This window comes from Telmatherina bonti (assembly GCF_933228915.1).
Source record: "Telmatherina bonti genome assembly, chromosome: 17".
NCBI lineage: Eukaryota > Metazoa > Chordata > Actinopteri > Atheriniformes > Telmatherinidae > Telmatherina > Telmatherina bonti.
Genome location: NC_136615.1, coordinates 12,128,290 through 12,155,501, shown reverse-complemented (window position 1 = coordinate 12,155,501; position 27,212 = coordinate 12,128,290). Strand labels below are relative to the sequence as shown.

The window sequence follows — 27,212 nt, the reverse complement described above, 5'->3', positions numbered from 1 at the left end:
AAAATATCTCTACAGAAAGGGATTTAATGCTGACTGTTACCTATTGAGGAGTATAAAGTGAAGTAGAAACAAGAACAGAATAACCAAATGAATGTTTTTTTGTAAAAAGTTTATTTAGACTTATGATTTTGTGGATGCAATATTTGTACATAAACAAAAAGAAATGTTAAACAAGCCCATTTGTGCTAACTTTATGTTTGAACAACTAAGAGAGAAGCATTGATCCATTCATTTAACTTTTAGTTTATGATAAATCCCACAGTTCTTAAATATGCATTCATGCCATCAACTTTATCACATCACAGCACCTCTGAGGTGCAGAACTCCATGTCAAAAACAACCAAAAAGCGCTATTAAGTGAACAAAAACTAAAAACAACCCCATCCCACATTAGGTTGGGACACTATGCTAAAGTTAACACAATGAAATGATTTATCTTTAAACTGTTCCCCTCATAAAATATAAACAACATATCAGAAGCTAAAGCTGAGACATTCAACATTTTGGTATATTTTGAATTTCATGGAAACAATACATCTCAAACGTGTTGTAAGAGAGGCAATAAAGGCTGAGAAAAAAACAAAAAACAAACAACAACTAGAGGTCACCTGGTCACATGACATAACAGCAGCCCTTCATAAATACAAAGCCTGATATATGTAAAGATGGACAGAGGTTCAATAAAATGTGAAGAACTATGTCTAAACATTGAACATCATTGAACATTGAAAAAATCACTGCAGAATCACTACCAGAATTCACTGTCTGTGAACATACTGCAATCTATAAAGTATATGAGATAATATATGGAATTACGAGATTTGCAAAACACATCCTGTTTTTATCAACATTTTACTCTGCATCCCAACTTTTCTTCCCAGAGTGCTGTTGTGTTTCAGGTGTTTTAGTCGTTTGTTGCACCTCATGTCCCCTGGATCCCATGGATTCAGTCCTGTCATGCAGCTGCAGTTTTGGAGTATCACAATAAAACATCACATGCTAAGAGCTTTTAATGCGTCATTGTTTTTCTATTAAGCTGCTATATGTTAAAAGCTACAACTTCTAAATAAAGTAAATGTTTTTTATAACACAATATGATAAAAACTCAGAAATATAAAGTTCAGACTTTTAAACAAAGTAATAAAATATAAGTTTTTAAATAGAAAATGGGAATAAGTTCATAAAATCTGCAAATACAATACATTTTATTAATTATTATTATATAACTGTAATCTACACTGCCATGCATATGTATAATCCTGTTGATATTAAGTATAATAAATGCTATGTCATGGTCTATGCAGAGAGAAAAAGCAGCTTTTGGTAACTGGTGGGTGATTACAGATGACTTGGTCAGGTCGCCGTTGAGGTTGTTATAACAGATCACCTTATAGGATCATGGAGCATCCCTCTCTACTCTAGTACACACTTTTATTCAGAGATATTCCTTCCCCCTGAGGAAGACAAGAATCTGCCACTGTGTCGCGCAGCTGCCTGTCAAGATACATCGAGACGAGATGGAGTCTGAGAAACAGTCAATCCACTTTCAGTTTGAGTGTTGTAAACATGCGGCGCTACATACCACTGTCTGTCTGGAGAAGTTGGCATGAGCATACAGGAGCACTGCGATGTCATTATGTCCTGCCTCTAATGCAATGGACAGGGCTGTGCTGTCATCCTGTTTACACAATAATCAGATAAAATAGATTTAATAAAATCATCGAAGTCAATCATAACGCGTTTGTAAAATTACTTCACAAATATATTTACTGCCTGCTTTTGTCATACGATGGCTAAGACAAAGCATCAGTTTGGAAGCTTCACATTCTCAGCCTAATGCCACCGTGTGCACCATGTGGGTGGACGGAGCTTCACAGACGGAGGAAATGACTCACATACACTGTCAGTCAGGGTGGCATCACACTCCGGCTGTGCCAGCAGCAGTTTAACGATGTCAGCATGGCCATGCTCGCTTGCACACATCAGCGCTGTGGAGCCCTCATCATCCTGGATATTAACTTCTGCTCCTTGTGCCAGGAGTGCCTGCACCATGTCCAACCTACCATGGCTCACAGCTAGCATCAGAGCAGTCTGACCAGCCTGGACAGCAGGACACAAGCATCAGTCATAGGAAACGAGGATGCTGCGATAGACAAACATTAATATTTGCCAATTCAAAGAGGTTACACTTTCTACATTTATCATCCCTTACAGGGTGAACGCTGAGTGACTTTATGTTACTAAAAGAGGCAATTTTCACATTTACAAATATTTCTTGCAGCCAATTCAATTAATTTCCTCTTAACTGAGGTCTTTCAGTCACTAACCAACTCAGTAGAGCATGTTTAATAACTACTCAGAAAAAAAAAAAAAAATCTCAAAATGTGGAGGAGTAGAATTTCAAAGCTAACAAAAACTGACACACTTACCTGTGTGGCCTTTGCATTAACATCTCCTTTTGCAAAGAGCTGCTCTATGACTTTCATGTCCTCTGGATGTTCCACAGCTGCAAGTGCAGCCAACATGATGGGCGTGTAACCTGCAGCGTTCTGCTTATTCAAGTTACATATGTCTGTGGTGTTGGTGGCCAGCAGGTTAAAAAAAAAAGGGAGGAAAGAAGAAAATGAGCTCTACCTCACTGATATAAATGCACCAAGTTCAAGAAAAGTATTTGTGACAAATAAATAAATACATTTTTAGTGGCGTAAATAAAAAAAAAAGTCACCACTCATATTTGCACAGCAGTATTGATCGAAACATGTATCTCAGATATCTGGTTTCAGTGCTTCTATGCCATTAAAACTCTGGAAGAGATTCCTGTTGCTTGTAATTCATCAAATTACCCTGACAGGAAAAGGTCTATTTTTATTTCTTAAGATACAGACTCCTTACAAGCTTGGATGTTGCTCAGACTTTCAGGGTAGATGATATTTTACCACAATCATTTCATGCACCATCATAAACAGTTTGTCAGCACATTTCCCACTGCACAATGAGTCTTTTGTCCCCTCCTTTTAAAAGTTTATATATTTAAACTTCTTCCTGGAACAAATTATTTTAATTCAATTTCACATTAAAATTAAATGAATATGGACATATTAAGTCCATGTAGAAATCAGAACAAGATATTGAGGTTCAATACAATATTTAATCAGCTACTTTAACATCTACAGATAGCTTAGTGTTTTGTAATGCTGTCATCAATCTTTGATTAGTTTGTGTGAATAGAAACACACAGCAGTGCAGGCTTCTACCCTCTGGTGGCCAAAAATGAACATGCAGAAGCAGCCCAGTGGAGGACCGCGTTCAGAGGCTTTGTAAAACACTACATTTACTGTTTTGTCAACAATTTAACTGCTGTATATCCTGGTTGAAAAGCAAAAAAAAAAAAAAACATTGCAGCATTTCTGGAATTGTGGATGGTGAAAAACAACAAGACTATAATTAGTCTGGAACTTTGTTTTGTTACACTGCAAAGTACAATTTGCAGAACAACAAATTAAATTCTCACAATTAGGAGGGACAATAACAAAAAGAGATAAATAAATAAATAAAACTTGAATTGACAATAAGCCATGCTTGCATTTTGATACTGATGTACCTGCTTCCAGCAGTTTTTTAACTACGCCAAAGTTGGAGTGAGAAACACTGTAGTGTAGAGCTGTGTTTCCATTGCCATCAGCTATATTGGCTATGTGCTGCAACACGGAAGGTGAAATGATCCGAAACGTGGACAAATAATCCTCTACTATTTCAGGGGCTGCTGACTTGTGACTGGACACAGAGAACCACTCTTGCTGGAGAATATGTAGACAGTCCTGCTGCAAGAGACACAAAACAAACAATTTTCCAAGCTGCCATAATTTACTGTGCAGCACAATTCAGACTTTGAATAGATTGGAGCAGCATGTAATTAGAAATTTGACTGAAAGAACAAAAACAAGCAGCACAACAAAGAAAGTAACATTTCAGAACATGAGGAATCTGTCACTATTCTAAAAATATAACTTTTTGAGTGTCTGTTTTACATTAAAAAGTATCTGTACGTTTACTAAAAAACGCCAACAATAACTTCATCGGCACATTCCCACAATCATTGTATTCAACGTGCCAACCTACCATTTCCTTTTACCGCTCTATGACCTGCATTATTACACACGAATGCACATAAACTTGAATGCAAAAATTGGCACATATAGATGAGCTCATATGTATTCATACCCTTTCATTAAAAAAGGGGAAAAAAAAAACAAACATCTGCCTGTAAAATAAGCTGAAATTGACAAAAGTAAAAAAAACAAATATTTTATGAAAATCATCAAATTATTTTCTAATTCTGGTTCAATAGAAATAATATTTTTAAGAAGCAAAAAAATAAGACAATTTATTAAATATAACATCACTCATAAACTAATATTTTGTTGATCAATCCTTTAATGTTTCTGCTCCAGTCAGGTGTTTTCTGTTCCTCTCAGTCAGACTTCTGCACCTGTTGACAGGTATTTTGTCCCACTGTTCAACAGAAAAGTGCTCTAATTTATCGAGGACCAATTTGTTTGTTTTTTTTTTTTTCTTTCTTTAACTCTATTAAATGAAAAAACAGTGTCTTATATTACTAAATTATATTTTTGCTAATTTTTAGTTATTGTTTATTTTTTAAGTTTCCAGTTATTTAAGTGACTGTTGTAAATCCAGCCTTTTCTTTAATGAAAGGTTATGAATACATATGAGCACAACTATATTTATCATTAAAAGCTCTTGGTCTTAAAACAGTAAAGAAAACCCACCAATTCCCTGCTGGACAGAGATGTGTCATCGCTCATGTGCATCTTTAAGGCTTGACAAGCTGAAAACATCCTTTCATTTAACCTGCATCTGAGGAGTAAAATATTTTAAAAGGTTATATTTTACTGGAGAAAGGTTCACACAGTAATTAAAACTGATACAGGCAGTTTGTTCTTTTAAGGTTTTCCACAGACATGAAGAGATTATTTACTTATGCACTCTTTTTACTTCTACATCACCTCTGTTGCCAGAATAATTTTGAAGGCCCTCTCGATTCCTTGTAGGAGTCATCATTTCCTGTTTTTCCCTGGATTTCATCTTGAGAAGAATCCTTAAATGCTTCATTTCCTCTTCTTTCTACTTCTTTGTGCTCGTAAACTGTCATAGGGTCCAATCTAGGGGGAAAAAAAACAGTATCTAAACAGACCAAATCTGAACTGGTCAAGACTCAAACAGTAAAGTAGAGGTTAGTCACGTACCCTGTAGCCACTCTCATAAACTTCATGCTTTTCCTGTTGCTGCCACAGCTATGGTCCCCACTCTGTTTCTTTATGACTGACCGCGCCTTGCAGGCTTTTGTTGATCTGTCTTGAAAAATAATATGTGTTTTAGCCCATTTTTCATGTAGACGGTGATTGAAAACTGGTGTTATGTTGACAACACTGAGTGGATGTTGAAATGGAGGAAAAATACTGAAGTAGAATCGATCTAACATTTTTCCAATTTCCAGCAGCTCATCAAATCTAAAGCATGCCACAGAATATGTACAAATCAGCGAGATCTGAGCAGGATGTGAAAAATATAATCTGACTCTTGACATTTTTACACTTGCATGGGGCTCATTTAAGAAGAGAAAACATTCTCAGACACCAGTTCCTCCTACAAAGTTGTTCAATTTTAGACCCTCAACCACAAACTGCTCTGTGGGACAAGATGACTTCCAAACCCAGATATCATTCCAAACATTGCAAGTGTATCCCACAGAAAGCCAACTTGCCAGACCAAAAGCAGCCACTTCCTTTGAACAAGTTTAAACTTGGCAGTGGGAGTAGTTTCAAAGTGTGTTTTAAAAATATATTTTGACTTATATTTAAATGAGAGTACTTTTGCAAACATAGTTATTGTATACACCATATATATGATGAGTTTCCAGAGATTATGAATGTGGACTGAAACTGTTTAGGATAATAACACGTAAACACAAAGTCGGTTGCTTACCTTGCATAGCTGAGGACGTCTGCTGCTCCAACATTTTAATCATTCTTTTCACCTCTGAGTTGTTCCCACCCTGTTGGCAGATTTCTGCATTCGCTTTGCCACTCCTGCAGGAGTCAGCTGAAGATTGAAACTCCAAGTCTATGTTTGCTGCAGGAAAATAAGAGGACATTTTAAAACAGCACCAATGTGATATGACTAATTTACACAATAACGCACATTAATAAACATATCAAGGAGATCTGGTGGAGTTCTTAACCACTAGGGGCACTCTGGAGCAAGGTGGTTTTTTTAAGAAATGGTGGCGATGAATCTGTTGCATAATCAAGGAATACTGACAACACAATGTCAACTTGGGCAAAAACAAATCAGGTTTAAGTCTACAGTGTTACCTGTTGGATGAGAGGTGAAATGTTTTTCTGTCCCTCCTTCTCCTACAGCTTTGTTATTGGAGAGCGGCGTGGAGCTGCTGCAACGGTCAGTCGTGTCCCCTGTGAGCAAGTCCCCATGCTCCCTTAAGAGCATATGCATCTTCTCTATATAGTGGTTCAGCTCCTGATCCCACTGGAGCTGCGTAGACTGCTGGGGTTTCTGTCTTGGTGGACCAGATGAAGCCGAAAAGTCCCGTATTCTCCCTTCACCGACCCCAATACTCTTGGTCGTGATGGGATCAGGAAGGTGTGAAGGCCCCGAAGCCATATTTCGAGTTTTCAGTCCGACAAGAAAATTCTCATAAATGTTTATGTATCCAACACCAGAGTCTCTGGTTACCTTGATTATTGATTCTGGTGTCTGTTTTGAAGTACTTTCAGGTAGATTTGCAGTATCTACACCAATCGTACGTGTTTCTGTGGTGCATGTAATGTCTCGGACCCTGCTGCCCACAGACACTGTCCGAGTGAAAGTGTGATGGGTATTGGTGTGCTTGTCCTGGGTGCTGACGAGCGTATTTGTGCTGGAGTCACTGCTGAAGGCTTGCCGAGTGTTTGTAAAGCGAGACACTAAACTGGATACGGTGTTGGTACGCTGTGAAGCCATTTGGGGAGACGCCATGACTCCCAGATCAACTCCTCTGACTGAATCAGTGGTCATACCTTGAGAAACCATTTCTTTTGCCTCGCAAGTAATCAGATCAACAGCAAAATCCCCACAAGCCACTGAATGACACTTAATCTGTTCGTTCTTAAACCTCAGATTGTCCACTGATACCTCTGTGTTCATTTCTGCATCGCACAATTTAATCTCTGTTCCAGCTCCCTGTGTGCGTGTGCAAACTCGGATCGCCACAGCCTTTTCTCTAGTCTCCACTCGCTCCCTGACCTCCCATTGGCTCATAGGAACATCTGGTCCTGTGCAGATGTTCTTCATCTTAGGTTCACAAGATACCCCCACGTTTTTAACCTCAATCACCTCTCCTATGCTGGCGTCGCGAAACTCTGTGTGATCACCTACTGCCTGGCTTTTGGTGAAAAGTTTCATTTCCGTGCCTGTGCTGACAGTGGATGGCTTTGCAAGACAAGCCTTGTCAACTCGGTTCCTCACTCCTGCAGCTTGAAGCTCCAGTTTGAGACGGATCAGCTCAGTCTGGAGAGCTGATTCTTTCAACTCTGCTTCTAGTTGGCAAATTTTCTCCTTCAAAGCCCCATTTAAGAGTTGCTGGGCAACAAGCTCTGCCTCCTGTTCTGTGTAAATGCCAAGATTCATTTCAGACACTCCTGTTGCAATGGATCTTGTCTCCACCTGATCAGTGTAAACATATTTGTTTTCTTTTGAGGGTTTTGAAAAGGCCAAATCCATATTTATATCAGTTCCAACAGCAACTGACTTAACAGCCTTGACCTGCAGGGAGATATGATCCTTTCCTTGCCGTGACTGCAGACGTCCACCTTTGATGGCTCTTTCTAATGCCTGCATCTCTTCTGACAGTTGCCTGAATTCTCTAAAGTCGGTGTAATCACTTTTCTCAATACCTTCAAGTTCTGCCTCAGCATTCACCTCATTCGTTATGCCAGAACCTTCTGTGATAGATGACTGCTTCCAGATCACATCTTTTTGATCCTCATTGTCAATCTGGTTCTTGAGCTGAGTGACCAGTTGCCTCTTTTCCTCCTGGAGGACTGAGATCTTAACTTGCAAGATAGGGATGATTTTCACCTGCTCTTCCAGCTCCTTCAGCTTTTGCAGAGCAACCACCATTTGGTCACGGATGTGTTGCAAGTGCATGGGCCCAAGACTTGTAACTGGAGTAGATCTACCAGAGCTCTGTGGGCTCAGCCTTAAGCTTCCTGTGCTGCCTCTACCTCCCTGGGACGAGCTAAGGTGGACATTTACTTCAGCAGTAGGCTTGTTCCCATTGTTGTTTTGGTTATATGCACCAAGGCCAGTAAAGGGTGAGAGCGACCCAGGGGAACTTACGCCTCCGAAACTGGCAAGTCGTCGGCGGGGGAAGGGCTGGGGTGGTGACTGACCCACCACATCCTGATTTATGTGCTTGTGGGTCTCTGCAGTGGTCTGTTCAATCACAGGAGTTTGTCGTTGTGAAGCCAGAGATCTTGCAGCCGGTTGAGGCTTCAACTCGGTTGGTATAGCAGAGGTGTTTGAACCTTCACTCTTGCAAAGTTTGTTGTCCATTGAGGATCCATGTGGTGGAGGAAGAGGAGGTCTACCTTTTGCTGCAGATGACATGCAAAGTAATCTTGTATCATCACTGCCAGGTGATGATAAGGACTCTGCAGAATTCCACTGTCCAGACGAAATACTTCCCTGTGGTTTTCCCACATTATTGAGAGCCACTCTGGGCCTCCTCTTAAGGCTTAATCGCTTAATGGTTGTGCCGTTTTGGAAACTGTCCACATCCAACTGATAACTGCAGTCGACTCCCAGGTAGTTAGGATTACACTCTTCAGTGCTCTGACCTGTTGGACAGACAGTGGAATGACCTTATTCCATCATTCCCACATTAATATGGCTATAAAAAGAAGTTAAAAACACAACAACATGATGAAAATATAAGATAATCTTCAACACAGTCAGGTCAAATTTAGATCAAACTAAAATTAGACCTAGAAAACATTCTAAGCTCCTCGTTACAATAATACAATAAACTCTAAGGATTCATAATCATGGTATTTTCGCCAATTACAACACATTTTTCTGTCCTTACCTCTGTATGCTATGTTCCTCTGTAAATGCTTCAATTCGAGTCCTTCACTTCAAAAAGGTTTTGACTATAATCTGTCTAAGCCTACCCACCAGAGGAGGAGGGACAGAGGAAGACTTTCTACTTGCATATACACTGTTTTCAGCTGTCACTTCTTTCCAAATCGTATGACTCTCTACATAGACTGAACCAACTCTATAATTACTCTGCAACTCTCCCTCTAAATGCCTGACCATTCCCTTGGCAGGGTTTTCTTAAAAAAAAAAATAAAGCACACACATTCTCCTAGTATGTGAGTAAAGACAAGAAGTTACGATATTTCTAAAATTACTGAGATGCAATTCATCATATACACATTTGAATATTAAATACTGACTACTTGAAATTGATGGAGAACTACTCTTCATGTTTAGCTTTTAGCTAAAATGATACTGTGCAACATCAGTTCACAAAGACATTAAATGCATTTGTGCATTACATACAGAAACAAAACCTATTACAAAATTATTAAGAAGTATAACGTGTAGGTTATTGGCATAATATAAATAGCAATTACCTGACACATTTCTCAGGATGTAACTGCCTTGAGCCATGAGTGTTTATCAGTGAGCATCAACAAAGCAGCATTCCCTTAATAGTCCACATATAAATAAGTCTGGAAATAAAAGAAAATCATAATAAATTAACTTCATGTAACATCTCAGTTATTATCCTTTTCATGCATGGTCTTGCCGCCTCCCTCTAATAATCACTTTCTCTCTCCAAGCTTAGGTCGAGCAGTCAATAACAGCTAACCTTACAATGCTTGCATAAAGGAAATGCAATACCTGGCCATGCCACATTACAGTTAATTCTGCAAAACTGCAGTAAGGAAACACTAAGCCTCAATGCACAGCAATGACTCACTGCAGTGCAATGCCTTATCGCTTTCTTATCAGCAAGCAGCTTCTGTTTTCAGCTCGAGAAGGATTTAAGGAGGCCTCATCTCTATTTTTGTTAATGCTTTATCTAACGCTTACACAGTTACAGTCTCCAAGCAGAGTGGGAGAGCAGCATTAATGTAAAGATAACATGTACTGTGTGAAATAAGGTAAAGTTACAATTGGTAGGGAGTGGAAAAAAAAAAAATGCTGGGAGAATCTTTTCTTTTGAAAGAGACAAATTACAAAAAACCCCCACGATCTTATTACCTTTTGTTTGGCAAATAAAATTGTAAGACTTTTTGTAAATTGTAAAATATTTTTACAATTTTTCAGTGAATCACAAAGAATATTTGAAACAAAATCTGCATATTTGCAGCTAAATGTTCATTTTTTTTACATACAAAAAAAATTAACACCACAAAACAGCCACATTCACATCAAAAATTGAATGTCATCTTAATTTAAAGACTAAAAGAGCAGGCATACATGGCATAAGGCCTCAGGTAATCAATCCAAAACCTTTCATAAGTTCTTTTAGGAGTAATCCGCAGTGACTTTAATTCTGTGAATGTCACAGAAAGATTTGGGAAAAACTCATTCGAGGGAGGCAGAATTATTTTGTAATCAAGCCACAAACGAAAATGTAAGAAAAAAAAAAAAAGCATCATCAACTATAAATAAAAATGATGATAAAAAAGGCTAAATATACTTTATGAATAAAAGTAAATGGACTTTTAGACTTCCTTTAGACTTAGGCTACCTGCTTGTAAGGAGTTCAAACTTATTTATCATAATGACACCTCATGGGAGTAAATTTTGGAGCACAGATATGATGAATAATTAATGTCTAACAGGAAATATCCTGTATACCTTTATATGCAACATCAGCATAAATATTCTGCAGGGGAAGAAACACTGATCCTCCATTAGTTTTTGGGTCGCTTGTATGTGTAGGATAAATAAGAAATGCTCCTAAAAGGATGTGCTGAACTTCCAACATCGCAATATTTTAGGGTAAAAAGCGAGTTAAGTGAGTTTGAAAAAGATATAATTCTGTTGCCAAAACAATTTGATTTTATTATTTCAGAAACTGTTAATCTCAACATAACCACATTTAGGTTTTATGTTAAATGATTTGAAGAAAATATAATGAAATAAAAACAAAAATAAAATCTGGTGAGTTATGGTTCTCTGGGCAATAAAAATACCTTGTATATGGCATAGGTCAGAGAAGGAGGGACAGACTGGTTTAAGCTTCACCACACTTAATCTCTGAAAGCACCACACACAAGGCAGATGGACCACAGGCGCAGAAGACCACATTATGCGCAACTCCTAAAACATAAAAAGAGAAAAAGAATCTGAGTTTATAGCTGGAGCTTGATGAAACAATAAAACATAAACAACTTTTACTACTTGTAAACATGATATGGCATTGCTGAATAATTTGATTTTAAAAATGATGTTTTATTACAAACAACGTGATGGTGTGAATACATGTTGGACTGCATCAACAATGACAGTTATTGATGAAGGAGCTGGTTTGTACACAGCGTACTCAGCTTTCTATGACAAGAGTACTTTTAGAATAAAGCAGCATGTCACACTATTCTCATAATCCCAGACTGGTAACTTGCAATGTAGGGACTTCTATGCAAAAAAGTACCAAATAGTGGAAGATTTAGATGCTGCTTAAAGGTGACACCTTGTGGTCATACCAAGCAAACACGCTGAAGTACAAACTCACACTCGTGTATTCAAGCTCGGCTATAAAATAACTCCCTTTATTTAAGAAGAGGTCAATTTTGCTTTAGTTAGGAAAAACAAGCAAACTGGAATTAGAATAGGTCTGCTGCTACTGCTGCTACCCGAGGTGTGGAGGATTCACTCACCTGCGCAGCGGGAGAAAGTGAGCAGCATGTTGACGTGATGTAAAAATAGAAGTGATGTCACACAGTTGCTGTAAAACCTGTAAACGATCAAATGATGCATTTCAAACGTAGACACCACCCCGAGGTTATGTTAATCATGTTTTCTGGTTTGTTTTGGATTCTCAAATTCTACTTCATAGAAGAAGTTTTATTTCGGATGGAACAAGACGGACACTGCGCATGCGCAAAGAGCTTTCAACACAACAGGTAGTCTTCTCTGGGCTGCGAGTCGGTCAGGTGATGATGGGCCTCAGTAAAATATTGATGACGTCTTTTCTTCTGCTGATACGATTACTCGGCATAAACTTTACATGATAATAAACCTCATTGTGTTGTGTAAATAGTTTTAAAAATGGGGAATATTATTCAATTATCTTTGCTCCAGTGGCACAACTTGAATTCTTTAAGCTAAATGTGGTCTGCATGACCATTCAGCTTGAAAAAACAAAGAACTATGAGAAAAATTGGATTAAAAAAAAAACCAAAACTTACCAGTTAACATTGACAAAATATATTTTTGTTCCACACTTATAAAAGAAACGCATGTTCATATTAATATGTAATAAATTAAATATAATAAAATTGTTACGTAATACAATAAATTGAATCCAGCTTGTACAGACAGATGATTTTTACGCAAATATAACTTTTTTCTTTCCTTCTTTTTTTTTTTTTTTTTTTTTTTTTTTTTTTTACAAATTAGTCATAAAATTGGCAGTCATGCTCAGGATTAGTAAACTGAGCAGCGACATCTTGTGGACACTTTGCAGGACCACGAGTTTCAAAGTTGTTCCAGAGTTTGCAAGGTGTTTTCAGTTTTAAAAAATGAATGAATGAATGAATGAATGAATGAATGAATGAATGAATGAATGATCAATTTTTTATTTTTTTTTTGTATTTCAATGATGAAATGTTAGTGTCTATTAAGTCATTATGGTTAAACTGACTGTGTTTTTCTTTTGCTTTTATGCTGTACAAGTATCACATTTGCAACTCCGGAGGGATCATTAACTTGAAAGCATCTTCTCTGGGTTAAGAATTACATATTACCTCATGATGGTGGTCATTATCATACCCATCATCTTGGCAAGTTCAAAGTTCGGCTCCAGCTTTGTGTTGTGAAACAACTCCCTGGTTCATTTCATGTGAAAGCTTACAATGCTAGTCAAATAACTCTTTGGACCCTGCAAAGTCCTTTTACTTTTTCATGTTTGCATCACAGAGTGCAAAATACGAACTATCTGCATGCAGAGACAAACTTACTTGGGGACAACGCTGTCTTTGAAAATGCCCATTTATTATCTTGCAAACAGTTTTATCAACCCATGTAGAATTGAACACGTCAGATAAAATCAAAGCAGGATATGCAGAGACAATGGGGCTTAAGATCTGAACTTTACACTTGCTCTGGCTCATGCAGGGAAAGCATGTAAGCAGTTTCAGTGGTAACTCAAAGCAAGTGCTGAGTTAGTAATATCCAGAACATGATGTTGAAATTACTGTCCAAATCTGGGTTACAGTTGATAACAACAAGGCTGAACTGATAAATCAAACCCTTAATTGGACCAAACAGTTAAAGAAATGAACAAATTAGTGTATTTAAAGCATTTCTTGCCTATTCATTTTTTAATTTTCAATCTATCAGAGGAAATATGGATAATTTGCTGAGCCATTAGGCAAATGGAATTGAGCAAACTGACCCATGTAGTCCTGTTAAATAAATGGATTAGGTTATCATATAATCCTGATAAACACAACAGACAACTATGCAATTGTGTTGAAACAAACTGAAAAATCATTAAAATCCATTCAAGTTGATTACATCAGTTTAGGGTTATTATTACGTTAAAAATGTTCACTATCTTTTGAACTTTGCACTTTTAAACCCACAGTCTCAGAGGTGATCAAACAAACTCCTGACTGCAAGAAAAGAAATTTGTGATTGGCTGGAAGAGCTGCACACCCCTGTTACGTCCCCTATCTCTGTTCTAAAGTCCACTTTTTAACTTCGGAGACCCTTCCTTTAACTTCTGTCTCTTGCAGCAGTAGGTCCCAGTCCAGCACGTGACAGCAAAATGTCTGACAAAGGAGCTTTCGACACCAATGTGCTGACCCTCACAAGATTTGTTTTGGAGGAGGGTAGGAAAGCCCAAGGAACAGGTGAGCTAACAAACCTGCTCAACTCCATCTGTACAGCTGTCAAAGCCATTTCTACTGCTGTCAGGAAGGCTGGGATCGCTAACCTGTGAGTAGCATTCTTCTACTTCAAATTATGTCATGTGCATGCACGCCAGTTAAATGTCACTTAGGATCATTTTTTTTCCAGCTATAAGAGAAAAAAATCATTGAATTAAATGAACCATTGGTACGTGAATATGTGTGGTATAAACTGGAGGCATGCGGTTATATCTGAGCCTCTGGTTAAAGGTAAACTCTGCACATGTTGTGCACATTTGCCAGTGCAGAGGTCAATCAGATAATGCATTTTGTTAAAGCAGGGCAGTTTGTGTTTATTCTTATTAAATTACATCACAGTGAGAAGCTTTTACCAGTTTTTAGGGTGTCAGTATTAAACTCTACTCCTCTTTCCACATCTTGGAAGATATGGCATTGCTGGAAGTACCAACGTGACAGGGGATCAGGTGAAGAAGCTGGACGTCTTGTCCAATGACCTTGTCATTAACATGATTAAGTCCTCCTTCACCTCATGTGTGCTTGTCTCAGAGGAAGATGAGAAAGCCATCATAGTGGAACCAGATAAGAGAGTACGTAAATTTGTATTTGCAATATGTGTGTTAGTTTTTTTTTTTTTGTTTGTTTGTTTAATATGCTTCTTTATTGTATGTAAAAACAAATAAATAAAAAAAAAACAGATTTTTCTTACTTATACAGGGAAAGTACATTGTGTGCTTTGATCCTCTGGATGGCTCCTCCAACATTGACTGTCTGGTCTCCATTGGAACAATCTTTGCCATCTACAGAAAGGTTGGTGACGCTGATTGTGCATTTTTATTCCAAAAGCATCAAAGTTCAGTGAGGCAAATCATGGGAATGCTTATGAAAGAAGTATCATTGCTGCTTTAAAAGATGGCAGCATCTTGTGCTGCAAAGCAGTGGAAGCAAATACGAGGCCGAAAGCAAGACAGGAACTTCCCAAGATTAAATGTGTGCGTCTGATATGTGGCATGTAGAGTGCCAGGCAGATCCCATTGGAAGTAGCAGCGCAGCTCGAGTTGCCTGGCTGGTTTAGTTTGCGAGTTTTGCTTCATTATCAGGTCTGCATATTTGAAGTCATATCATAACTACTCTACCTGTATAAATGCAAACAGACTGGGAAATGATGGAAGGTGCAATTATTGTGTTAACATGAAGTCATTTAGAAGTTCTCTCCTTGGTCCTACAATGACTGGTAAAATGATGAATGTTGTGTTATGATTCATATGGAAGCTCTAAATGTAGCTCTGCATAAAAAACTACATTATCACGTAAGATATTGTGTTTCTTCGGATACTAGCTAAAACATGAAAAGATGCACTAATTAAGGTGTACCGTATTTACTGTGGCGATCCTCCCTTTCTGAAGCTATTTTTACCACTTACGGAGGAAGAAAAAGAAGCAGAGATAATAAAAGACTAAGGAAAGGAGAGGTTAAATAACTACACTGTTGGTATAATTACATCCTCTTCCCCATATATCCCTGTCAAAGACAGGAGCATTGTAGCCACATCATATCTCATTGGTTCCCTAAATATCTTACTGATTTGTGACACTTTTCCACATTCCCACAGACCACAGATGGGGAGCCATGTGAGAACGATGCTCTGCAGCCCGGCAGAAACATCGTAGCAGCTGGCTATGCCCTTTACGGCAGCGCCACCATGATGGTCCTCTCCACTGGCCAGGGAGTGAACTGCTTCATGCTTGACCCTGTAAGACAATGACTTAACTGTAATAGATCATCTCTGACATCTCGGATCAAGCTTGACAAGGTGAAGCATACTGACTGCATATTTCCCATGTTTTAATTTTTTTTCCAGGCAATTGGCGAGTTCATCTTGGTGGACCGAGATGTGAAGATTAAGAAGAAGGGAAAAATCTACAGTTTGAATGAGGGATATGCACAGCAATTTTATCCAGATGTGACAGAGTACCTGCAAAAGAAGAAATACCCAGAGGTATGGTCAATGAGAGCGCTATATCTAATGTGAGGCTGACCAGCACACATGTCGACTTTGTATGTTTTATATAAGTGAAGATAAATTATTTTAGATTGAGAATATTATGAAGTGGTTTTCTTTTCTTTCTTTCATCTTCATTGTTTTAAGGATGGTTCTGCACCATATGGAAGTCGATATGTTGGTTCAATGGTTGCAGATGTTCATCGAACTTTGGTGTATGGAGGCATCTTTTTATATCCTGCAAATGTTAAAAGCCCGAAAGGCAAGGTGAGGAGCTGGACTGTGGAAATTTAAAAGAAAAATGTGTATTTTCCATGTATTCTGTGTTAAAATACTATAAAATCCACCAATCTCTATATTCTTATTATGTCTCCTCAGCTGAGGCTACTTTATGAATGCAACCCCATGGCCTTCATCATGGAGCAGGCAGGAGGCATGGCCACCACTGGATCACAACATGTCTTGGACATCAAACCCACTAACATCCACCAGAGAGTTCCTGTAGTTCTGGGATCCCCTGACGATGTCCAAGAATATATTTCCATCTACAAGAAGCACAACAAATGAGGTAATCAGCCCTAATATTCATACTCATAATGCTTTAAAGTAGGAATCAGCATGCAAGCTTTACAAATTTGAATGTTTTCTCCACTTTGTTTAATGTAGCAGATCCAATCAGGTGGGACCAGCAACATGACCGGGAGGCTCAGTCAAGTGATCCATTTAGCTGTTTTTACCCATCCTGCTGCACTGATAAAGGAACTGGAAGCTTCTGCGGATTTGCGTCTCAGTGCCATGTTTTTGGATTGAAGTCTTGCTGGGTTAAGTTTTGGTTTCCTCTTTTATTTTGTAGGCTCTTCCCTGTTTTTTATTGTTTCCTGTTTTGCTTCTTGCTCATTAGCTCACCCGGTTTGATTTTCTTATTCTCTTCACCTGTTCCTCATTAGCCCCTCAGTGTATTTATACTTTTCAGTTTCCTTTGTTAGATCCTCTTGTTGTGTTCTTAGAATTACATGCCGGATTAAATCCATTATTCTTGTATCCCAGCTTCCTGTCTATTCTACATTTGGGTCCCCACACCTTGCAAGCTGTAAGCCACACTGCTAACTCATGTACAAGCTGTGTGCTGTATGTGAGAGTCACCCTGTATTTTTTAAATAAAGACAACTGGAAAGATGTTGATGTTCATCACTGAGGTTACAAGGTCAAGGACAGATTGTCATGTCTGTCTCTGTGGAAGGATTAGCTATTTCCTGTGGTGCAAAATCACATTTTAGATCTTTAAACAAAGAATTCCACAGACTGTAGGTTGTATTTGTGTTGAAAATTATTTTTCCAGTTGTTTAATCAAACAATTTGGAAGGAGATATTGTAAGAAATCCATCTTTGAGTGCAGCAGCAGACTGAATCCAGTGTGATGCTCAAAACAGAGTTTTATATATATATTTATATATATATATATATATATATATATATATATATATTTATTTATATATATATATATATATATATATATATATATATATATATATATATATATATATATATATATATGTAATTTCTTTTTTTTAAACTGGATCTGATTTGAAGCTCCTGAAACCCATGCTCTACTCTAGACTCAGGTCAATCAGAGCAATTACTGTAATTTCATAAAATTATTGTTGCTTTAGTAATTTTTCTCTTTTTAATAATAGGCTTCAGTGTGTCCTCATCACATGAATGATTTGAAATTAAATTGTGAGGTTAGTTGTATAGTAATCAAGATTTTTTAAAATGTTTATTTTTTTTACAAAGTCATGAAATATAGACATACAACCTTATTACAATTACAAATTGTAGATTCCACCCTTTTGTTTTTTTGTATGCGCCAATGCATGAAGTACCTTTAGTGCCCTTTAAACATGGTCATATGCTGGTTGAATGAAACAAAAATTAAATAATTTGTGGAGGTTTAAAAGTTGCTGTCAGATAAAGGAGGCTGAACTGGAGTTAGCAGATAATAAAATGTTGAAGTTCTCTTTGGGAAACTTAGTGTACATGTATGGATTCTGCAGTTGCAATAACTTTGCAGGACACTAATAAGGAGATCAGTGGATGCATTGTATGAAGATATGAAGTGAGTCAGTATCAAGAGAAGAGAACAAAGTTAGATGGAGGCAGATGATTAGCTGCAACAAGGGAACAGATAAGAAGGGAAAGAAAAAAGTTTTCACAAATCACCTTGCCTCTCAGAAATACAATAAAGGTCATCAATAGCTATGTATTCATTAATGTAGGATCATATAAAAATAAGAATGGCTCTGTTGTGTTTATTTACAACCAAATACTATATAAGCATCAGCATCAATTTGATATCCAGATGAAAACTAGAAAATAAAGCCTGTTCAAGAAAATGTAAACCACTGCAGTCTTTCAGTAGTGAAGGTGTGATGTTTAGGATATCTGTGAAAACACTGATTTCTTCAGGATTCCCTGTATTGAGCTACTGACGACTTCTAGCATCAGAAAAACAATCTGACAGGCTTTTGTAGGACAAGAAATGTCTTAGATTTGCCACAACACAAATGAGCTATAAAGACTCGCTGAGAAAAACAAAAAGATCCATCACAACGCCAAGACAAAAGTCACATTCAATCAATCAAGCCTCTTTAGGAAAGCAGTCATTATGGGCACAGACATGCAATAATTCCCACAAAGGCGGCATATGCAGACTATGTTTTTCCCTTTATTGTTCTGTTGTTTCCAAATAAAGAAAAGAAAAGGAAAGGGATTAAAAAAAAACAAATTAAATCTGACTTGCATCTTATTGGAATTCCTTTACTTAAAAACAAAACAATAACAACTTATGATCCTTGGAAACGTTGCATTGAAGAATAAAATACAAAGGAACTTAGTTGTACTGAGTGAGATCATAGCACATGATTCATGTAAAAAAGTTAATGTGAGCCGAGAGCAGATGTTTGATTGCTGACAGCATGTTTAATGCTTTTGAAAGGGCTGCGTTGTATATGTCGAGACTGCAAATTATTTTATGTTCCTTCAGGATCCTGGATGGCATTTATATCATGGTTTTCCCTGAAAGGCCATTTCCTTTTTAAATGTGCGTTTGTCATTGTCAGTGTTTAAGAGCCTGGGTGCCCATCAGACGTACAAACACTCCCATGTTTTAGGCACACTTGTTTATGTCAGTTTTGTTCAGACTCTCCATGATTATAGGTTGCAGAGTCAATATTTAGATTTGCTGGAAAAGCAAAAGTCAGCCTGTTTATTTTCCCTTGCTACTGTCTGTGGTGTGTATGTGTGTGTGTGTTTTTTTTATGTACATCTATTTGCTTGTGGACAAAATATGACATGCAACTCCATTTCATCAGTTTTATTTCTCTCTCTCTCTCTCTCTTCTTAGTAGTGGGTGGCTTGACATGTTTGATGGAACAGCAACCATATATACGAAGAACATATGAGTATATTTTGTGAGTTTCATCCTTAAAACAAGTTGTTACATGTTGCATCCTGTTTTAGGCCATCACTGTCTCACTGACATCCAGCCCAAGTCCAGACAGGTTCTGTTTACTTTACACTCTGATGAAGAGTGTAACAGTGGTGTGTCTGTGATGTGTCTGGTCTGCTGACAGCTTACTCGGAAACATCTGCATCCTCCCCAACATTCTTATCTCAAACATCTCAAAATGTCAAGGTTGAGTTTTTTTTTGTAATGCCACCAGATTAGCTTTGTTGTGCAACTTGTGAAGCCAGTTTATGTCGACTGTTTACCAGCATGCAACCACAACCTATGTTGTGACTGAAATAAGTTGGAAAGAAAGTTTCCAACCCTGAAATTTTGTCTCTTTCAAACTGGATAATAGAGAACTGTGATCCAGTTGTCTAAAGCTACATTCACAATGCAGGATAAATTGGCCCATTTCTGAGTTTTTGACACATATGTGACCCAAATCTGGCAGTCTGAACTGCACAAATCAGATTTTGCAAATCCAACCCAGGCTATGTTTATATATGATACAAAACTGGAAACATATCCAGTGTTTTTCGTTGCAACCTCAGTTATGTCACATTTCATCTGGCTTTAATATCTTGAAAATAAGATAGACATTTCTAAACAATGGAAAAAAAATTCATACTTAAGTTGGCTCTGACTGCAACAATAACTTTAATACCAACACAAACACAAACATGTGTAGCATTAAATTTACCTATGTGAACACTGTGATGTATTTGTCATGTCTTCTTCCATGCTAAAAGGATAAAAGGTGAAAATTCATCCTGTCTTCAATGAAGGAATTTAAAAATTGCAATGAGAAGAGCTAAAGCTGTAATTTTATTTGGAGATGGAACAAAGTGCACAGCACTTTTTTCAGCTTTTGGTTGTTTTCAAGGGCTTCATGAACAAAGTTGAGTTGCGTTGTGTTGAGTTGAGCATGACATCACATGCCATGTTTCTGTATTGATCCCTGCCCTGTGTTTACTAGCAGTTCCGTGTGGTCCACGTTCATGAATGTTCATGTGAATAGCCGTCTCCTATTGAATGCCACTTACGTCCTTATCGTCAGCGTAGTATGGAGGTGTCCATGGATGGCTGCCTCCACACTGGGCTGTGCTGGGAGAATCCGGATTAACATTGTACTTGTATATCCAAAGCGTGGAGCGCTGCGAGAGCTAAAGAGGCTAAGCTAGTTCTTCTTCTCCTGGACAGGTTAGTAACATAAATGTTACTCTAACGTTAAAATGGGAACCTGACCTGCCATCCCTGTTAAAATAGGAAGGCGGGTCAGGTTCAGATATTCCGCTACTTTCCTCCTCAAAGATAACCAATAATGAGCTGAGAATTTAGTTTTGCATCCGTTTCAGTCAAACTCTCTTACACATACAACTATTCTCATTCACACATCACATCATTCTCTTTTCCATTCACAGTCATTTTGCCACTTCCGGGTGTGATTTGGATTTCTATAGAAGTATATGTAATAAAGGATGTCAGTAAATATGAGAATGTATTGTCATGCATGCAAGAGACTATAGGTAACAGTGAAATGGTATACTATTGTTTGTGAGAGAGTATAGTAGTAATTATGTGAGAGTATAGAAGTATTTGTGAGAGAGTAATACTATTGTTTAAGTAAGAGTATAATAGTTTGTGTGCCAGTATGATGGGATGTGTAAAACCAAGTTTAAATTATCTCTCAAGCGGCCTCTCATAGTACAGGAACAAACCTTGAGGTAAAGAATTTTGCTTTTTGACTTTTAAAGGCAATAGGCTGTTCACACCAGTGTTTGATGACATCACAACTAAATTATAATGTGAACAACTAAGTGAAGAAATGAGAATCTCAGCAAAAAATTGGATTTGAGCATTAAAATCTGCCCTGCAATAATGTAGCTTAAGTCTTCTTCCTAGTAAAGAAATACTGATTGCCATGAAATTTGGTTCAAACTTGAATTAGATGAATGATGAGCTCTTGTATTTTTTTTCTATTGTTAGAGAATAATATGGCCAATACTTGGATACATGAACAAAGAAAAAATTGAGTCATTGAAAGCCATTGAACTGTCATTAAGACTTATTTCTTCAATTTTGGTTGTGAAAAATGGGAAAAAAAACATCCATCCGTCCATTCATCCATCCGTTTTCTAAACCGCTTAGTCTAATTCAGGGTTGTGGGAACCAGGAGCTTATCTCAGCAATCATTGGGCAAGAGGCAGGGTACAGCCTGGACGGGTTGTCAGTCCATCACAGGGGTAAAAGAAACAAATGATCTTTCATGTATCAGTAAGAATGTGACAGTTATCAGAAAAATAACTTTTTATTGCCAATGTCCAGTTTTTACTTTTTTACTGAGATGATACAAAACTTCATTCTGCACACTCCAAGATGACAGTAACATAACCAATAACAAGTCTTTATTTCTTCAGATATATCTCACAAAACTTACCACAAGAGTCCTCTGCTACTTCATTTGAGTAAGTTCATTTAACCATGAAGCAAAGATGAGGGTTTCTAACCACACTGATGATTGAGTATTGGTCTTTACCTCTGAGTGACTTTGGGTAAGAGGCTACAAAGTTACTCAGGGCTCGTTCACATCCTTTTTGGTCCGAATCTGAGTTGTTTTGCTCAGAAAGCCCACTTTGTTTGGGGAGCTGTGAATGCACCAAACGAATTCTGATTCGGACCAAAGAAGCGGACTCAGTCGGCCTACAAACACAGGTCTCGGTGCATTTCAAGTGGACCAAATACATGAAGCGGACTACAAAAAAAGTTACTTCCTGCATTTGACATTGCATTGCATTGCATTGCATTGCGGATAAATAGAGATCTCCTTAAGAGTCCTCTGCATTGTTCATCGTTCATACATTGTTGCAGTGTAATTCGGCAGCATACTTGCATGAGACAAAATAAAAAACCCAAAACAGCGATAGTTTCGTGTTCCATGTTTAGCTAACAGCAGAGTTTTTGTCTTTGTCTTTTTGGGTCCTCTCATTTGCTAAATACTAGTGCAGCGCCACCTTTGGTGGGAATGTGGATATGTTATCATAAAGGTTTGGCACATTTGACCAAAGTACAGCATGAATGCAATCTCGGTCTGAATGGATACACCCCCCTACAACTGAGCCGAGTCCCCAATCTGACCCAGTCTAGCGGACTTTCCTGATGTGAATGCATCCTTAAAGCAAATGTAACAACAAGAGAAACAGAGCAAACTGATAAAAGAGAGCTAAGACTGTTCTGGAGCTCCTGATTTTGCTATGAGAAATAATGTTGCAGATATTGTCAACATTATAGAACACATTTCATTGGCTACAAACTATAGCAGTCAACTAACACAGACTTCAGACACACTTCTTCTGCTATGTACCATGAGTACCAGTCATTCCTGCTCATAAGAATGAACATACATGATAAGCTTTTTAAATCCAGCTAACACTGATGTCATTAAGAGCAACTTTAGTGGAAGTTCTGATGCGTAATAGGTTTACATCCTTTGTTTCAGTAGCTGTCTGTCTTGTATCTGAATGATGACAGCTCATAGATCTTGGGAGGCTATGTTTAAATTAAACATGCACTGTTTATCCCAGACCACCCTGAATGGCACTTTCTGTTAATCCAAATATTTCTTTAACTTTACACCAGAAAGGTTCCAAATTTGTACTTGACATTTATTTCTTGGAATATTTCTCATGAGGAGCTTTAGGTATAATCTAAGGAGAATACTGTATTACATTTTATTTGACATGCAGTATAGTCAGTTACTTCCAAAACTGTTACAATTGTTTATTTTTGGCGTTGTATATACGCTTTAATTCTCATTAAGCCAGTTAAAATGTTTGGCGCTTTGGAGAAGACTTATCTACAGCATTTACCGAAACCTGTGAAAATTGAAATCAAAGTAAAATAAAATGGTAAAATAGGCAACAGCCATTTTAACACTGATGTTTCAGGTGAAGCTGACTTTCTGACATTGAATGAATCAGGATCGAAATATATTCTATTGTAATTAAAACTGTCTTCCCCGTGGTTATTGGATTTGCGTAATGGGTTTGTCTTCTTTCTTGTTCCCTGTGAGATGATTTAAAGCTTCAAACAAAGTCTTTTCTGTTGTTTGTATTTGGAAGAAAATACATTCACTCAGATCAGCTTAATTTATTTAATAGTGTCATGGCTGAGGACGACTGGACCAGACCACCACTGGTGCTGTGGCTAGAACGGGGTGGTATGTTTGGATTAAATGCATGCATGTGGTTACTGTCATTAAAGACAGACTCATCTGCGATGTAACCACAAGATCCTTCATAAGCTTGAGCCAGAATTATTTTCCATTGATGTAAAAGGAACGTCAATCAACAGGCCTCTGTAAACAATGATAAAGTTGATCAAAAGAGTCTCTTGAGTGTAATCACGTCCCTACATGGTCAGATACTAAGACTGAATAAAAGTAGTGAGGATGTTTGCCTCATGACTCACGAGAAGATGAATAACAACAGAAGTGTTCAACTAGTCCACAACCTAGCTTTGTAAAAAGACTAGAAACAAGCACATAGCTCTTTCATGCATATAGTGGCCATATAGTGGACACCTGTTTACAAGTTTTTTTCTTGCATATTCATGAACGAAGATAGTATTTTAGTAAATAAACCACTTGAGTGGATGTGAGTGAGTCATCCAATAAAACACTCCCTAGAGAATAAATATATATATGATATAATTGAACATAATTTAATTACACAAATTTGCCTTTCCAATAAATAAAAAAAGAAAATGATACATCCATATCTTATTGAAGATTTACATAACATAATCATGACTATCATTTTATAAATATTTTATAGAATACATTAAAATAAATCATAACAAATAATAATAATAATAATAATAATAATAATAATAATAATAATAATAATAATAATAATAATAATAATAATAATAATAAAAATATCATTGCATATGTCTGTAGAGGTGAAATACTGTATTTAAAATATGTTGCATTGTTTTTTATTAATTGTATGTATGAAAGGGTATCATCATGCAAACATGATTAGTTGGGGTTTTACGATGATCATCTTGTTTGAAGAACTTTTTTGGACATATTCGGCAACTTTGTGGAGATAAACACTACTTTTATTTTACTTGAAAGAACTGGTATAGGTTTCATTTACACACTTTCCCTTGATTAACCCGATCAATTGCCCTGTAATGCGCCGTGATATTTTGATTGCTGTAACTGTATACACCAACTGTGTTAGGGTGATCTTACAGATCTGACTGCAAAACAAAGATTTAACAGTTTGAACCCTCTGTTTTTTTTTTGTGGAAATGTACACAATGCACTACATTATTTGGTGTTTAGAATACCTTGAAAATTAGACAAACCTTAAAAAAATTAGAAAACATTTGGGCTTCTATTTTATTACAATTGTATAGACAATTTATCAGATATAATCTTCCAATTTGGCTGCACGGTGGCGCAGTGGCGCACTGTGGCCTCACAGCAAGAAGGTCGCTGGTTCGATCCTTGGCTGGTTTGGTCAGTGGCCTGGTCAGTGGCCTTTCTGTGTGGAGTTTGCATGTTCTCCCCGTGTATGCGTGGGTTCTCTCCGGGTACTCCGGCTTCCTCCCACCATCCAAAGACATGCATGATAGGGCCCTTTGCCCCTAGGAGTGAGTGTGAGCGTGAGTGTGGTTGTTCGTCTCTCTGTGTGGCCCTGCGATGGACTGGCGAGCTGTCCAGGGTGTACCCTGCCTGTCGCCCAAAGCCGGCTGGGATAGGCTCCAGCTTCCCTGCGACCCTGAATTGGAATAAGCAGTTCGGAAAATGAATGAATGAATGAATCTTCCAAGTTGCAGAAGTCTTCTTTTTTTCTTTACTTTCTGTTGACAGAGCCAAAGGTGGCTCACAAAACCACCTCCCTGGTTGAAAGGCTTACAGTAAACCAACATTCACAAGCAATCCCAAACAGTTTGGTGTGAATGCTACACTGCTAAAATGTTGACAAGACTTTTTGTTGGAGCAAATCCATTTTCTTTGACAGCAACCACCACAACCCAAGAGTAAACACTGTGGTCTGCACAAGCACTCATTTCACTGTCATATGGAGATCTATTGGGCCACTGCATAAAGAATATAAAGCTTGATTAAAACATGTTTAACAAGATCATATAGCTCATTTAAGTAGAATAAATAAGTCTTTGAAGAAACCTTAAAGCAATGTTTAATCCCCTTTTGTCTGTTCACGTCTTGGTTTAAAGGTAGTTGGCTAATTTTGCTTCCTTTCTATTTTTCTTTCAAGGCCCTTCTGAACAATAGTTTTTCTTTGTGTTAATGTTGTGGTGGCATATTTGTCCCATAGTGGGTAGTTCCTCTTAGAAAGCTATCTTTCTGAAAAAGAGAAGTCCCATTTTAAACAATAACTAAAACGGCTATTTGCCATAAGGTTCCTCTTCCTTCTATCATAGCAATATGTGTTTAGTAACAGATACCATCAGTGGAATTACCTCTGAATTCATGTGACTTCACTATAAGCCACATTTTGAAATTAAATTAAATGGATCTTTTATTCTATCACAAGCTGTCTATATGTTCTGCAGGCCCAAGTAACCCAAGCATGTGTGCATTGTTCCATATCACACAGGCACTACTGCTCCTTCATGATGGTAAAGCCATGTGTCTACTTTTCTGTCTGGAGTTTCAATCGTTTTAACAGCCATAGATTTTTTCCAAAATTGTTTAGAGTGGTGTTAATGTGTTTTTTTTTAAAGGAAACCAGTACAGCAAAACAATGGTTCTGTTTATTCTCACATCACACCCTGTTTTTAATGTTTGACTTTGGCAATTATAACTTTCTGAGACCACTTTTCTGCCAGAATGACACATATTTGAACTTAGTTCTGCACTACTCTGTGTGTAAAAAGTCAGATCCTTTTCCTGTTGCGGTACACAGCTTCCCCAGAGAGATGCGCTTAGTCTCAGAACATGTGGTATCTTCCTCAAACATCTCTGCTGTGATAAAGACGTGATGCAAAAAAAAAGAGAGAAAAAGTTCTGCAAATGAAAATACTTTCCTGCATTTCTGAACCATCTGTTCTTACTCTAAACTCAGCACATATGAGTGCGTTGTCAGGATTGCTCAGGGTCACTAAATTCAATTAATTGCTATGAAAGTCGAACAATGTCAGAAACAGGTTCTGTTAGATTGTAGCCAAATATCTGTCTTATCACCATAGTAACAAAGAAAAATGAAGGAAAAGCTTGGTACAGAGGTGAAAACTGTCTTTTCAAATGTGTAGTTAACATTTTCCATGTCCATAAGATTTTTTTTAATGCAACCAAGAGCTTTCAAGGCCCCGATCCCACCGAACAGTGAGGAAAAACGAACAAAGCTGTAAGTAACTTGACTCAAACCCAAAACCCATGAGTGAAAGTCTTGTCTTTTATTCCTATTTCACCCCTCCAAAGTCCTGATATAAACTTTTCTTGCTTACATCCCCACCCAACAATAAAGTAGCTCATGT

The 27,212-nt window shown here is 37.6% G+C and overlaps 2 protein-coding genes across 2 annotated transcripts; one reads left to right on the top strand and one right to left on the bottom strand.

The window, feature by feature from the left end:
* Nucleotides 1-1,431: 1,431 nt before the first annotated feature.
* On the bottom strand, nt 1,432-9,753 carry LOC306768606 (KN motif and ankyrin repeat domain-containing protein 1-like; the record flags this gene model as incomplete). The annotated part of the gene is made up of 11 exons (XM_079257014.1): nt 1,432-1,494; nt 1,583-1,678; nt 1,900-2,100; nt 2,430-2,572; nt 3,602-3,821; nt 4,788-4,875; nt 5,025-5,180; nt 5,265-5,373; nt 6,004-6,150; nt 6,393-8,915; nt 9,717-9,753. 11 exons carry the CDS (start codon nt 9,751-9,753, stop codon nt 1,432-1,434), a joined length of 3,783 nt encoding a protein of 1,260 aa, XP_079113140.1.
* A 4,336-nt stretch (nt 9,754-14,089) lies between these two features.
* Nucleotides 14,090-16,759, top strand: fbp1b (fructose-1,6-bisphosphatase 1b; the record flags this gene model as incomplete). Its single annotated transcript, XM_079257270.1, has 7 exons — nt 14,090-14,259; nt 14,617-14,779; nt 14,907-14,999; nt 15,803-15,943; nt 16,052-16,189; nt 16,340-16,459; nt 16,571-16,759. The coding sequence occupies 7 exons, from the start codon at nt 14,090-14,092 to the stop codon at nt 16,757-16,759; spliced, it is 1,014 nt and encodes a 337-aa protein (XP_079113396.1).
* Nucleotides 16,760-27,212: the final 10,453 nt, after the last annotated feature.